This window comes from Octopus bimaculoides, chromosome 11, assembly GCF_046866305.1.
Source record: "Octopus bimaculoides isolate indiv1 chromosome 11, ASM4686630v1, whole genome shotgun sequence".
Taxonomy (NCBI): domain Eukaryota; kingdom Metazoa; phylum Mollusca; class Cephalopoda; order Octopoda; family Octopodidae; genus Octopus; species Octopus bimaculoides.
This window is the reverse complement of record NC_142938.1, coordinates 44,661,045-44,677,832: the sequence shown is the minus strand read 5'-3', so window position 1 is coordinate 44,677,832 and position 16,788 is coordinate 44,661,045. Positions and strand designations below refer to the sequence as shown.

Genomic DNA, 16,788 nt, shown 5'->3' with positions numbered 1-16,788 from the left:
GAGGGCACATTTATCATGTTTTTGAAGTATTTTGAATAAAAACTGTTGCCTGGGTTTTTGAATAATTGGATTATTAGAAAACATATCAACAAACATTTAACAGAGAAAATTTAAAATTTTATGTCTTTTAAGATAATGATATAGCTTAAATAATCAAATGATGATGGTGATGTCTTCATCATTGTTATTTTAATGTCTGCCTCCCCATGTTTGTATAGGTCAGACAGTATTCATTGAGGCACACTTTCTATGACCAGATGCTCTCTCTGTCACCAACCCTCACCTGTTTTCAATAAGGTAATAATTCCCTAGGAATAATCCCAATGAGACTTGGAGGAGCACAGTAAAATTGGATTAAAAACTAAATGGATTCCATCAAAGGTGTCTCAAAATGATCCTGAGAGTCAACTGCTAGGAACATGTCATACATGAGATCTGAGAAGAGTGAGTTCACAACCACTACAAGAGATTGTAGCAGAGCGCTAATTCTGTCTGATTGACCACATTCTCTGTCTAACTGATCAACAGCACTCAAAAACAATCAATACTTGGGTACCACCTGAACACGAGCATAAAATAGGTCAGCCAAATATTACTTTTCAAGATGACCTACAGACAGTCAGCATTACCTGAAATGGATGGGCAAGTGTAGCAATTAACTAACTCAGGTAGGGGAAGCTTGCCATCCAATGCAGCAAGTTTCTCCCTTGATTATTTTTACCGTCTTAATACCCATTTAGACCATGTGTAGAATTTTCACTTTGAAAATTCTTATTTGTAAGAACTGTGTGTAAGAGAATGAGCACAAGTACATCTGTACTGTGAGCATACATATGTATTGCAATAACTTTAATGGTACTGTATATTTGGACATTTGCATCAATTTTTGTATGTTCTTTCTAAATATTGTATGATTTCTCTTTTTCAATAGAAATCATTATTGATTTGAACACATGTTACTCATACTAACATTTATCAATCCATAGGTATAAAATCAAGCTGAAAATAATTTAACTCAGAAATTGAATTTCTAAACTAGACAGCATAAAGCATCGAATATATTTCTTTATGGAATTTGGGCTAATTCTAGATGTGGAATATAGACAATTAGTAATAAATCTCAAATTACATAGTATTTTAATTAACTCATTCTAATTTTGTTACAGGCTGTCAAGGTGGAAAGCTATGAAAATGAAATCTTAAAATACAAGGAAAAGCTCAACGAGTTGGAGTTCTGTAGATCTAGAATCGATGTGAGTATAATTATATCTATTGTTCTAAAAACTGTAAGTAAAATATCTTTTTACTTGGAGAAAAAGAATATTGTTATAAAAATATAACTTAGCATAATTTCAAGATTGTTTTCTTATCTGTAACTAAGTTTTCAGTATCTTGTAGCAAGCAGTGAGTCAAGGTTAATATTAGACTTGGAGTTTAAAGTTAACATTGTAAGTACTACTGCCAACTACTGCTTGGAATCAAAGGGTCCCTCCTCTGCACTAAGTGATTTTATCTATGGTATAAAATCCCATGTAGGTTTGCTGCCACAATATCATAAAGCAGACTTTGCAAATTAACCTTATCTCCACTCCAAAATGTAACCCACATCAAGTCATGGAATCTAAACTTCACAGGCAGACTGAACATTTTTTTTAAAAGTCCTTGCCTTGTTAATTTTAATTTTTCATTAATATTGCCTTATTAATAGTTAGCAAAATGTTCTTTGTTGTTTTCTTTGCAAAAGAGGAGCATATAGATGATTGGCTGAACTTTAGTATGTTACTTGTACAAGTTTTTACTTAGTTCTAAAGAGATGACAAATAAAAATCACTCTTCTGCATTAAAATCCAGATACATTAAAAATCCCAATGCAGTATATATGAAACACTTCTACAAAACTGTAAATAATGAAGCAGGAATAGTTTCCAACTGTGATATAAAGAAAGCATACCATGAGCTAATGAAGGTGCATCTGCATGATCGCTCAACCCACTAGAAATAGCAACCAAATTACCCTACAATCACATGGTTGTCTTTGAAAAATAAACACATTGGATAAAGATGTATAAAAAGAAACAAGGAGATGGGATAATTACAGCTGAAATGACTTAACTATATGAGCTTCTTGCTGCAGGCATTCTTAAGACATTTTCCAGTATTGCCCAATGAGTGAAAACTCTTCATGTAAAAACTATAACTTCTCAGTTGTTCTGTGATCTGGTAATTGATTCTTCTGGTTATACTTTGCTAAGGAGGAGACTGAAATATGCCCAAAATTGTCACCATATTCACCAAGTATCAGATTTACATACCTACTGCATGTCTTCATTTAATTTCCAACCTCTTTCAAATTTGGAGTCCTCCTCTCCTTTGCCTTTCTTGTAGAAAATTGACTTTTCTTATGGATTTCATTTCAGTTGATTAAAACTCCTTTAAATTCACTGCAAGAAGTATGTTAGGCCACATGGCAACATTTATCTATTAATAAATTCAATAACTACAATCCTAATTGAAGTTTAATTTTTTTTTTTTTTTTGTTAAAAACTTTTTCTTACAAACTCTTTTTCTGGGTGATTTCATCAGAAAGGATCACATCTTTTTAAAATGATATGAACACATACATATATATATATATATATATATATATATATATATATATATATATATATATACACCCATGCACACATTTAGGCTGTACTACACCACTTTTGAAAATAATCTGTTCCAACCACTACTCTTCTTTTTATGACCTCTCCATCTTATCCACAAAAGATACCCCTCTCCCTACTAAACTTTAAATGTGTTTCTTCATTGTGAGAGCCTTTCACTTGATTATGCTCTTATTAGAATGTTTCAGCATGACCCTCCAATTTTTACAACTCTATGTTAATGAAACTAATTTAACCATCTATTCTATGTTTCCATTGACCACAAACAGGTTCTGTGCTATGCATCTCTTCCTCAAACACATTAATGAAAACAATTCCTCTTTATGATTTTTTTTTTTTTGAAATTTTTGTCCACATTCCTCAAATATTTTAGTAACCATTCAGACTTCAAGTTAAATTATTTCTTTTATCTGTTTTAATGATTCTATTTTATTTTACTTTTAGGAACTTAAGGAAGATAACAGAATTTTGGTGGAAACTCGTTCTATGCTTGAGGAACAAATAAGCAACACATACAAACGTATGGATGCTGTGAAGGAATTAGAAAGGGACTTGATGAAGTGTAAAAATCAAATGCAAGAGCTGACTCTGGTCAGTATGATAATAAAATTTGTTGTCACTTCAGGAGTGTTTTGAATCTGATATTGACCCTTATAGCATTTTAAATCAGAGTGGCAAATGTCAAGTTAAATGCAGTAAAACCACCAGTTTTACTAGCTCCAGTGCCTTCATTTTGAAATCGTTATTAATCTCTTTTTTAGTTGAAGCCAGTTGACTTTCATCAAAAAAGTAGAAAAGCATATTCAAACCTTGCCAGTCTTTTATCTTGCAAACAAGCTTATTACAATCTGATTGCTGCTATAATTAAATCTGTAACCAGGAAAAAAAATGTTGGCATTTTAATTGTAGTTTATTGTTTTTTCCAAAATTAAAGTATACTCTGACATAATTCTGTTGTACTTAAGAAAAGGGGATTCTTTTTCATGTTTACATACATTGAATGAAGCTTCTCCAGCACAAAGTATTGCCACTTATTGCAGTCTGTTGTGGGATTTAACTGTCTGAGATCAGCCATTACCACTTATTCTCCAGCCTTTGTTCTTCACAAGTTCCTCTCACATTGTTTGTTTGATACATCTTTACTCAACTGCCATATTGCTTATGTATCGCATGGCCATGCCAGTACTGTTCGACAGTCTCCTCTCTTGCATGCAACAGCTGATTCCTCTTATATCCAATTTTTCTCTCAGCTCATTTCTGCTTCATTGTTCGTGCCCATTATTGTTGCATATCCAGCCAAGCACACTCATTTCTTTCTAGCCTTTGCACATCCTCTGCATTCAGAGCCCATGTTTTGCTACAATTAATATTGTACTTCAAACTCAAGTGTCATAGAATCTGTCCTTCACTTGAAGAAATTCCTTTATTGCAAACATATGATAGCCCCCTAAATTATTTTAATCCTGTTTTTACCCTGCTTACTCTGCTTTCAGAGCATCCACTGGCACTACTAATTAGATCACCAAGGTAAAGAAGCTATGAACTACTTCTAAGAAGCTTTAAGGCATTTTACATAATTTGTTTCACAGTTGTTCATACTACTAATTTACTCTGGTACATCTGCTAGATATGAAGTCTCTCTCTTTCCTGTCACACTGTCTATGATCCTATTATATCTTTTGTGCACCCATGATTTATACTGGATTTATAATATCCAATTCCTTCATATTCTTTTCTGTATATCAAGCAACACCATTTTCCAGATGGCAATGTTAGATACTCTCTTGGTCAGTCTTTTATTTTTGCTATCTGGTTGTAGGCTCTGCTGCCATGTCTGGAACTTTCCCTTCAATTCTTTGACTGATTCAGCTATGTGAACCAGGTTATCAGCTTATAGGCATACCCATGGACAGCCAGTCTTGAAATATTCTATAATAATTAAGAGGACTTTAATAAACAGTAAGTGGCTGATAATCATGTCCTGAGGAACACCTACCTGTATGCTAAATTTCTTACTGAACTTGTTTCTGGCTTTGACTTTATTATCAATGTATATGGCTCTTACAAGCCATTCACCAATACTTAGTTTTCTTAGTGATCACCAAGCTATAGAGCATAGGACCTTGTCAAAGGCCTTCTTTTGTAGTTGTCTCATGAAAAAGAGTGCATTCATTTTTCCTTGTCCTAACACAAACTCTAACTGTATTTTATTTAAGCTAATTTTCTTCTTAATCACTTTTGCAATGCTTGGCTTCCATTGGTGAAGAAATTTTCATCCTGTTGGTCAAAAAAGTCAACTACAGCAGATATATCATTATCATCACTGCAATACTAGTTTCCAGCCAAGTGTTTTTTCATGTTGGGGAACAGGTTATAGTCAGAAGGGGCCAAATCAGGAGAATAAGGATGGTGATCAACTAGTTCACAGCCACAGATAACAGCCATTGAAAGCAAAGACATGTGTGCTGGAGCATTGTCTTGTTGAAACAAAATCCCTTTTGTCAGTTTTCCTGGGCTTTTGGTCTTGATAACCTTTCATAACTGCTTCAGCAAGTTGGCGTAGTACCCTCCATTGACAGTGTGGCCATTTTGAACATAATCAATAAACACAGTGCCTTTTGCATCCCAAAAACCTGAGGCTGTCACCTACCTTGCAGATAAAATGACCTTGGTCTTTTTTGGAGCAGGTGAGGAGGGGTGTTTCTACTGCATGGATTGTCTCTTTGTCTTTGGCTCAAAGTGATGAAGCCAGCATTCATCCTCGGTTAGAAAATGTTCTAGGAAACCAGCTGGATCTGCCTCAAACATTGTCAGATTTTCCCATGATGTGATCAGCCTAACGTGCATTTGATCAGGTATCAGAAGACATGGCACCTACTTAGCAGAAACCTTCATGCCATGTTCATTGTGCAGAATATTCTCAACTTTCTCACAAGATATACTAATAGCATTGGCTATTTGATTTATAGTAAGTTGCTTGTCATCCATCACTATATGATAAACACAATCAACATTTTCCTCAGTGGTAGCAGTTTCAGGATGCCCCAACCTTAGGTCATATTCAGACTCTTTCTTCCCCACCTAAATTCGGCTACCCACTTTTCTACTGTTGATAAAACTGAAGTGTCATCCCTTAATTTTGCAACTATGTCAGTATGAATGTCCTTGGGGGATAAACCTTTTTTCTCCAACTACTTGATAACACTATGATGCCAAATTTAGTCAATTTTTAAGAGAAGTTACTACTAGTTATTTTTTAAGTCTTCTTTGAACAGTCAGATATCAGTTTACCCCAAAAGAAATGATGTAGTTATTAATAAGAAGAGCTGAATAAATGCATGCAAGATTTCAGAGCTCTAGCATCACTTCTTTATAGTCAGCCTATAAACTTTTCAACTCGCCCTGCTATATACATGTGTAGCATATAACCAGGAAAAAAATTTTTTTTCTTAATTTTTCATTTATTTTCCCCTTGTATTGTGGTATGGTTTTGAATTTTTTCACTAGATACTCCTCTTAGTGCTAAATACATTACTGTGAAATGTTATACCTTTCTATTTTTTTTTTTTGATTTTGTAGAGTCAGCAAGCTGAGTATTGTGTTGAGTAGGGTTGGGGACACTAGCTGTATTTGGTATTGAATTCTTAACTGTATAGTCAGTGGTCCACCATCTTAGACTTACAGTATATATGAATTTATTGTTACTGAATAAGTTTTTTGAAAACTTCAAAAATCAATCCAGTTATACAATTATGTTTATAAGTCACTCACTTACAAATTTATAGTGTGGTTTTCTTTCTTACCTATATTGAATATCAGTTTTATTACAGTATGTTTATCTAGAATTTCATTATCAGAGCTTACAATGTACACCAATTAAAATTTTTCTTCTGTACAATCTTTTTCAGTATTTTCCATAACACAATAAAATCTTCAACTAAAATTCTTACACTAATTGTCTCATCTGTTAATTATTAAACTTTTTTGCCTTTTTATAAAATGATCTCAACTTTTCAGTTACAGTTGTTAGTTGGCATGTGTTGACTCTCTTAGAATAGTTATACAATATTCTAGCCTGTGAGCATTATTGTTTCATTAAAGAGTTTTCCTTGAAATAGGTTTGGCTGCTAATTTATGTAGATCAACCTACATAACAACCAACCCGCCACCCCCCACCTCAACTGCAATTAAATCAATTCTGTTTAATATTTACTATATGTAAGGTGGCGAGCTGGCAGAATCATCACTGTGCTGGAAAAACTGCTTAGTGGCCTTTCTTCTGACTTTGTTCTGAATTCAAATGCTACTGAGATTGACTTTGCCTTTCATCCTTTTGGGATTGATTAAATGAGTACCAGTTAAACACTGGAGTTGATGTAATCAACTTATCCCCTTCCCTGAAATTGTTGGCCCTGTATGCAGATTTGTCATTTTTTACCTGTTAAAATAAAGACACTTTTTGAGGATCTCACTAAATTATAATAGCAGCTCAAACTGCATGTGAGATGTTGCTTTTCTTATTGCTTTCTTTGCACTACTTTATCAACCTTGTTTTGCAAATAAAATTTTTATAAGAAACCTATTACTACTGCTCAGTTTCATTTCTAAAATATAATTTGTTCGGTATTATTAAAATACCAATGCGATAGTAATAATATCAATGTAGTAGTATGAAATAGTATACAATTGCTAGCAGTCTTCTTGCTGTATTATACCAAATAAATGTTTATCAACTAAAAGTCTATCTTAACAAAATGAACACAGAGGTAATTATTCAAATTGAATTTAAAAGTTATATTAATACCTACTTGTAAATGAAAATGCCATCATAGGTATTAATATAACTTTTAAATTCAGTTTGAAAAAGTACCCCTGTATTCATTCTGTCAAGATCTTATGTACTTCAGTTCAGAAGAGTGAAGAGATCTTGATGTTTCAAATAAAGTGACTTCTATTCTTTAGAGTCTCTAGGTAATTTTTAAAATATTATTTTGAAGTGATAGAAAATCTTACTAATAATAAAAATTCTAACTATTTTAGTAATTTAAATTGCTAATTTTTTTACAATAATGTGTTCAGAGAATTCATAATTCAACATTTTTATAACCTTACATTTTCAGGAACTTGATACTGAAAAAGAGAAGGTACGGGTATTAACGGAAGAAAATGCCTTGTTAGAATTTGAGAAAAAAAATCGACTCCAACAAAACACTACTCTTGAGAAGGAACTTGAAGAAGCACACACGAGGACTTCTGGTGGGAATAAAATAATTTACATTTCTCTAATTATTATATTTCTTATTTATCCCTGTGAGTATAGACTGAGTGGTGTACAAGCAATATATGTGTATATTTGTATGAATTATTAGAGGAAATGTTTTTGTTTACACTTGGGCGCTTTTGGTATTCCTAATCATTCAACTATGAGACATGAAAGTGACACCTATCTTTCTGTTCGAGTATATCAAGTCCAAACAAAATACTTCGTCTATAGTAATATAGTACTAGGTGGTGGACTAAAATACATGACTTTGGATTAGAGGGATCGCTAGTATTATTTTACCTAAAAGTCACTATGGTGGTTGTGTTTTGTCACGCTTATATGTTGAATAAATCAAACTATTTATTGTCATTTCCTCATATCCAAAACTGGTTGTGTAGTTTTCCTTTGTTAGCTATTACTAGCTTTTCTTTTATTACATTTTTCTCATGTCCTCTTTATTTTAAATTTACCTTGACAATCAAATATCACTTGTATTAAGTATTTCATTTCTCTTCTTCCATTCTTTATTTTCACATAACTATAGATCCTACTCAGTGTGTATAGGTGTGTGTATGTATATATATATATATATATATATATATATATATATATATATATATATATATATAAATTGTAATTCTCCAAGTTTATTTGTATACATTTCAGTCTTCATATTGTGTATTATTGAAATTTTCTGTTCCACTCCCCATAAAGTAAGTTTTCTATTTCCTCACCTTACACAGAGGAAGAAAATATTTTCATTATATAAAGTTTAAAATATTTCTCAGTATTTATAGAACTCTTACACATACTATTGCTTTTACTTATCTTTGATTGTGATAGTATCAGGTTTTTGTTGCTTTTTTATACACCTATGTTGAATAAACTGGTCATTTACTTCAGGTACAGTAGAGTATCACTGACTAAATAAGTATACAACAGTAAACTTTAATGTTATTAATTATAGAAAGTAATAAAAACTTGAGTTCAATATGACATGTTTTTAGTAATTAGAAAATGTGTCTCTATCAAAATCCTTTAATAGAATTATAAACCTTATTGATCTAATATATTGTTTTCCAACTTTTACTTTTCTTTAGGCATCAGTCTGTCTGACCAGCTGAATGAAACTTCGAATGCCAAAGTTCTTCGACTAGAATTAGAAAATCAGTTACTTCAGCAAAAGATCGAAGAACTGAGAGAAAATTCTTTATTAGAAAGTAGTGCTCTAAATTTGGAACAAGAGAAAGAGAATAAGCGACTTTCTAAAAAAGTTGAATCTTTGCAGGGAGAGATGAAGTCACAATCAGAGAGGTGTATAGAGTTAGAACAGAAAACAAAAGAATTTGCTGATGAGAAGGAGAAACTTTTGCTTATGATTGAAACTGTCAAAGAAAATACTGAAAGACAGCTGAATGAGGTTAAAAGAGAAAAAGAACATTTAGCTGAAACAATATCTTCACTGCGTGAGAGAAATGAAAAATCAAATGATAGCAGAGTGAAGGAACTTGAAAAAGAAAATAAAAATCTCCATGACAAAGTTTCAGAAACTGCTGCCAGAATTTCAAAATTAGACTTTGAATATCAACAGCTTCAAAGGGCTAATGACAAAATGAAAGCTAACTGTGAAAGACTGAATGAGCTCGAACATTCCAACACTAGTTTAGAGCGTATAAATTCTGACTTGAAGAATGCAGTCAGCACTCTAAAGCTTGCCTGTGATAAATATGAAACTACAGAAGAGGATAACTCTCGCTTAGAAATAGAAAACAAAAAACTAAACAAAACCATTGAAAGTCTTCAGTTATCTTTATCTAAGCAAGAAATGCTTATTGAAGAACACATTTCGTTAACTTTAGAAAACCAGAAACTACAAAAGACTCTAGAGTCATTAAAAGGTGCAACAGACAAAGTTCTAGAATTGGATAATGAGAAAGATGAACTAAATCGGGAAATTCAGCAATTAAAGAAAACCATTGAGTCTCAGCGAATTGAACGGGTCAAATATGAACAGATGGAAATGGATGTATTAGATATGGACAATGAGAACCAGAAGCTTCAGAAAACGTTAGAGATGACCACCCGGCGTTTGCAACAGTTGGAGAAGGACAACAATGACTTGGAAGTTGAAAATGAAAAGCTACAAATTTCCATCGAGAGTTTGAAACTTTCCTGTAAGAAACTGGAAAACAAAGAAGAAGAAAATAAAGAGTTGGATAATGAGATAATTAAATTAAACAAGGACAAATCAGCCCTTGAGAAAGAAAATAAAAAGCTCAAACATGTTCTAGAAGCTACTGGAGCTCACTTAGATGAAATCACCTCAAAGCATAATATTCTTGAGAAAGACTATAAAGCTTTAAAAAAGACCCTTGATAAAAACAAAGATGCTAATGAGCGGATACGGGAGTTTGAAAAAGAAAACAAAGATTTGCAGCAGCAACTTCTTGTAAACAAGAAGACCCTTGCTACTTTGAGAGAGGTGAGTTGTACACTAAATGTTATATATTACTTTTCAAAACAAAGTTTCTTAATAATGCATTTTCTAATTCTCATAGTTTGAAGTTAGTTCTGCTTCTTTGTAATGCTTTAGGAATTTGAGTAATTTAGAAAATGCTTTCTTGTGCTTTCTTAACTGTTTAAACTGATATTTTGAATAGTTTCAATCTGAGCTATTAGAAATATGATCAAAAAGCAGCTATTCAGTATTATCTTTTATTGTATACATATTTTCACTTAAATACATCAGTTCAGTTAATTTAATAACTGAAACATAGTATAGAAGCAATTATAACACTGTGTTGGATTACATATTTTGGGATTTTGCTTTGTACTGTGTTATAAAACTTCTGCAGTCAACTCTATTTATTACATCTCTTATTTTGTTGACCTAAGTCAACAGAATGAGAGTAACTAAATACTATAAGGCAAGTACTAGAGTTCATTTGACTTTGAATATCTTCATGAAGAGCAGAGATTTAATGTAAGTCAAAGTTGAAAATATATATATAAATGATAATTGAGGGCAATTAAAATTCTGCAAATGTCAGAGACCTACAATTAATGTTTCATAATATCTAATTTTTTTTTTTTTATAGAAGAATGAAGTTGATTGAATTAGGCATAGTATGTCAATGACTAATTTCTTAGTTTAGGTGAATTTGACAGTCGTAGGAGAATACACAATGAATTTCATTAGATTAAGTTATTATATTCCCATTAGAGGACATTTCCAGGGTTCCTGTTCATGAAAACAGTTTATGTATAGCATAAAGTATCTAGGTTGCATGTGAATTTTATCTAGATTCCAGAATTAAGGAGTGTGGTGTTATCTACAAGATTTGTATTTATAGTTAGAAATTATAAAGTGAACGTCACTAATACAACAGAGAAAGAATGTGATAGATTGCAATGTATGTGAGTTGGTGGAATGTGAGACATAGAGAGTTTGAGATAAGATGGACTCATCTGGTAGAAAACATCTGATCTAAGGGATGAGTGATTGATGTACTGTAGAGAGTATCTTCTGGCAAACTCAGCTGAAGGTTGATCCTTATGTCAAGAACAACAACACTGCTTTGATTGACATTCTCAAGATTAAGAGATGGCTACTGAATAATGTAGAAGAGCAAGTCTAGTAGAACAGGCTCTACAAGCCAACAAAACCTCCATCAGTTATACAACACCATTCTGCCTACTACAACAAATTATACCCATTTATAGTATTAGCATACTTACACCTGCTTATTTAGTGAAACAAAACAAAGAGACATCTACTTTTCCATAATTTATTGCTTAACATAGGTCTCCCCAGTGAGCTTCAGAAATACTGACTACAGGAATTCTGAATGTCCACATTTATAATTTAAAAGATTGATTTTCTTATATGTTACAAAATATTCAGTTGAATGTTTTCAGTAGTTTCAGAATTGTACTTGGAAAAGAACATTAAGTATAGTTTTCAAAGACTTTAATTAACTCATATTTTTCTGTTATTTGTTAGGCCATTCCAGATGTAGTTGTTTCTTTTTATATATAATAATGGAATTTTTGTATGAAAACAAAAAATATTTTTGACTAATAAATCTCACTTAAAAACTGTTGATCAATTAATGAATTTAAATTGCAAAAGAAAGGTCTGAAATGTTTAACTCCTCTTACCAATATCAAAACCATCTAGAGTTCTTTTTAAAATAGTTTTAAATATTCAAGATTTTATCAAACAATTTGAATATGCGATGTAAAATTGTTTTCATTAGGAAAATCCTTTCTTACATATTTTGATAATATACTCTACCATTGTGTCAGCATAGAAATGAATGATCTTGAAGTGTTACTGCCTATAGGCTGGCACCACATCCTTTTAAATTCATATCAATAAAGTAACAGTAATATCTTTGTACCTAATCAATCAAATTTATCCTTGTTTTTTTTTTTTTAACTGCCTTATATCTAACAAAAAAAAAGACAGTTACAAATTACTAAGAATACTTTACTACTACTATTTATTTATTCTGTTGATCATCAAAATATTGGTCTTTGGATTTACCTGTGCCACATTGCAGGCATCAGCATATGGAGATCCTTTATTAGGCTCCTTTTTATTGCAGTTAAATCTTCTAGTGATTACCTTTTTTAGCAACAGAGTTTGAAAACGTGAGTGTGAAGTGTTGACAGTCTCATCTAAATATGAATGTTTTAGTAACTAAATCAATGAAAATCTATATGTGATAAAATTCCATTTTTTTATATTTTGATAGTTTAAATTCTTCTGTAGATAGATATATAGCTATAAAATTATTTGTGGATTCCTCTTCAACTTCCTTTTTGTGTAGGCGAAGTATAGTCTCTTCATTAAAATGTTATCCATTTGTGACAACTGTTTTAAAGCTTTTACATTCCTCTCAATGTTACACAAATGTAATGTGTTCAAATAAGAAATGTTTGACTCATAACTCAAGAATGACTTAGGGTGTGACCATATGTCAACAAGTTGCTATCAACTTAAAATTCTAGTTTTTTTTTTTTTCAATTATATATTGACCTCTTTTTTTTTCATTGTGTATGTGTGTACATGTGCACACATGTGTATTCAGACATTTGTTTTGATCATTGAAAATCAGTGGCCATGATGAAATAAGGAAGTTTATGAAACTAAGTGAGGATTTGATTTTGTACCCCCCCCCCCCCAATACATATGCACTTGATACAATTCCACTATATATAAATATATATTAAGTACTTTTATGAAAGAAAACTAAAATACTATGTATGTAGCACACATGCAAACATAATTGTTATCTGCTAGATGACTTATGGCTTATTTTTGTATTAATTGGCTTTTAACATAAAATTATCTAGTGATTTAATTATTTAAAAAATATGGGTTCCTTGTTCAAAAGATAACCAATTCTTTATAAAAAGATGTAGTCTATCTGACTGAAAATGTCTTCAGATTTTTATACAATTTCATCATTTAGTGTCCATGTTCCATACTAGCATAGACTAAACAGTTTGACAGGTTCTGATGAGCCCAATGACTGTGTTGTGTACTATTGTCTACTTTGGCATGGTTTCTATGACTGGCATGGCTTCTTAATGCCAGTCACTTTACAGCTTTTACTGGGTGCTTTTTTTTTGTGCCACCAGCTGACTACAAACTCCTAGAGAGGTGGCTTTATGCCAGGAGATGAGGGGCAGAAAAGAAGGCAAAGCAGAACTGGTTCCTTGTTGTAGAGGTGCTACATAGCTACCCAGAACTTAGAAGAAAGGATGAGAGAGTAGATTGAGAAAGAGATTTGGTAAACGGAAACTGAAAGAGGCTTGTCTCCCACCGCCTCTTGACATGAATGCTGGTTTGTTTATACCACCATAACTTAGCATATCTTCAGTATAAATGGCTGATAGAATAAGTACCAGACCTTAAAAAAAAGAAGTACTGGGGTTGATTACACGGGGTCTTTTCAGTTAACGGTCTTAGGCATGCAATGAACAGAATAAACAAAATAAATGAATTCAATATAAATTCATCCTATTATAAAAATCAAAGAGAACCTTAAATCAAGGAGTGAATTCAAAATACATATTGTAAAAAATTATATACGACATATAATTCAATTAATACATTAAAATTAAAATTTTCACGCTGCATTACATAAATATCTTACAACAGTATATACGCATGCTAGACCATCTATAATATACATATATACATCAAAATACACATATGCATGCACACAGACCACATACATATACAGGCATATATATGTAAGACATAAAAATATACGCACAAATACACATATACACATGTACATATATGTACACAACCATGCTCGCATATGAACATCTCTTGGTGTATACATATAGAAGTTACAACAGACAAGCTAGATGAGAAGTATATTTTAAACGTAGGGAGGGGGAAAGAAAAAGGAAAGGAAGGATTTGCTAATCCGTTTTTAAAATGTGTAAAAGACATTTTGTTCAAATTAATTCTATTCATTCATTAAATATTCTTTTATACAAACCACTCAATATTTATTTTTCTTTAAAGACACATTTTTCCTAATTCAGTATGGAGAGATTTTTTTCTTCAGAATTGATGGACATTCTCTCAGTAATTTGTATTTCTGGTTTGTCTGCTATCACACCCTCTTGAAACATTGCTTATGTTAGTTTGGTTTTTTAAAAAGATCTGCATATTATTTGCTGGAATTCTGAGACTCCTAAACTTACCTCCAACACAAACCTGAAGGTGCTAATTGTTTTATGTTGCATCTATTTGATACATCCAAGTTACTTCTTAATCACAACTAACAGTGGAAATTCATGAATTTTAATTTTAGAATTGGATCTGCCTTAACCCTTTAGCATTCAAACAAGCCATATCAGGCCCAAATATTCTACCTCTTTTATGTTCAACCCAAGCAGATCTGGTCTCTCACACCTCCCCTATAATGTCATTGTAAAACAATCGTGTTATCAAAATCCTGCAGCTACAAGATAATGTATGATTAATTCAAAACAATGTGAATAAATAATACATTGAACTGAGTAATCTGAATGCTAGATGGTTAAAGGTTGTCTCAGTAGAATATCATTCTTATTGATGACTAGTTTTAGTTGAAAATGTTCAGCTTCTCAAGATAAAACATTTTTTTAAAATTATTTTATGAACTCGTATAGAGCTGTAGCATTCACATTGTTTGTTTTGCAAGTTTCTAAACTGCCTAATAACAATGTTGATTATTTGTCTATTCCAACTGTTTTTATAGTTTGTAATAAAGATTCAACCCACTTCTCTCCTAAACTTACATCATGTTATGGTGTGATTAAAAAAAAAACCTAATAATTAAATTGGTGGTATACAGCCTAGCCACAGTTATATCCTCTATGTTTACTTGTTTCAGTCATTAAACTGCAGCCATGCTGGAGCATTACCTTGAGGAATTTTTAGTCAAACAAATTGACCCCAGTACTTTTTTATTTTTGTTACGACTATTGTTTTCCTTAGCTGAACTGCTAAATTACAGGGATGTAAACTCACCAACACTAGCTAGTGGGAGACAAACATAGACACTAAGACACACACATATAGAGAGATAGATATATAATAGGCTTCTTTCAGTTTCTGTCTGCCAAATCCACTCACAAGGTTTTGGTCAACATGAAATTATAGTAGAAGACACTTGGCCATGGTACCACACTGTAGGACTGAACCAGAATCATATGGTTGGGAAGCAAACTTCTTTTACTACACAGCCATGCCTGTGCCTATAGTAATTTTTTCTTTTTTCTCTTTTTTTTTGTCATAAAGTTGTAGGCTTAGATTTTTTCAATTTCATTATATTAAAAGTATTTTCATAAATATTATATGAAGCACCAGAATATGTGTCAAATTTTAAATTTATCAAATAGCCATCCACTTGCACATTAATCTAGCAAGTCAGTAATACAGTTAATCAAACAACTGAACAGCCATTGCTGAACCTGACAGAGGATCATGTGTGTGTGTACCTTTTCATGCTTATATTTATACAATTTCAGAAATAAATCCTATATATATATGTGCATGCTTATAGCTAAATCTCATCTAATGCATTTTTAAAAAAATAAAGAATTCAAATGAGAAACTCAAGCTGGTTTAATTTCTCAGTTTCAAAGAATTATCATTTTTCATTGTTTTTGTATTGATCATATGCCAATGTTTGAGCTAGTGCAAGTGTTTTCTGAATATTGATTATTACTTACTTTAGGCATGACTTTGGGTAGCAGACTGTGTTTGTGTTAAATTGTTATGTATGTATAAATATATGGCATCACTATTTCTTCTTCATAATTCTGATATAAGTGAGTTTGGTTTAATGTTCAATATATTGGCAGTCTATCTTAGACTCTTCTCATTTGTTTCCATTTTCAGTTTTATGGTGTAGTTATGTATTTTCTTGGATAAATGCAAGAATTCCTATTAGTAATTTCTTGAATTGTATAATTGTAGTCTATCATTCCTGTACAGTTTGTTGATGCAAGTTACATCATGATATGACTGCAAATACACACAATTTGCACATGCAATTGTATCAACAAAGAAGCTGGCTCATTTATTTCTTAGGAGTTTGATGTTTATAACAAAAGCTGTATTTGTAAAGCAGAAAATAAGTTGGATTGAATTATCCCTATTATTTCTACTGACTCCCTAACATAATGAAGATAATACATGTATAAGAAATCAATATTAGCAGAGCAGTGTAACACAATCCAATTTTGTATCTAAGTTTTTAATCAGATTTTATTGCTTACAATAAAGTATATTGAGATCATTTCAGTTGATTATATATGATAATGGTATGATGAATTTCT

The 16,788-nt window shown here is 31.8% G+C and overlaps 1 protein-coding gene and 1 pseudogene across 26 annotated transcripts in view; one reads left to right on the top strand and one right to left on the bottom strand.

Moving 5' to 3' along the window:
- LOC106881190 (uncharacterized) overlaps positions 1–16,788 on the top strand; it is a 185,571-nt gene that overhangs the window by 109,004 nt on the left and 59,779 nt on the right. For all 26 annotated transcript variants that reach the window (XM_089359916.1, XM_089359904.1, XM_089359918.1 and 23 more), the window contains 4 exons: positions 1,167–1,253; positions 3,114–3,260; positions 7,790–7,925; positions 9,033–10,414. In XM_089359916.1, coding sequence (XP_089216042.1) covers positions 1,167–1,253; positions 3,114–3,260; positions 7,790–7,925; positions 9,033–10,414 — 1,752 coding nt within the window. The remainder of the gene's footprint in view (positions 1–1,166; positions 1,254–3,113; positions 3,261–7,789; positions 7,926–9,032; positions 10,415–16,788) is intronic.
- On the bottom strand, positions 5,171–5,890 carry LOC149133277 (protein GVQW3-like; annotated as a pseudogene).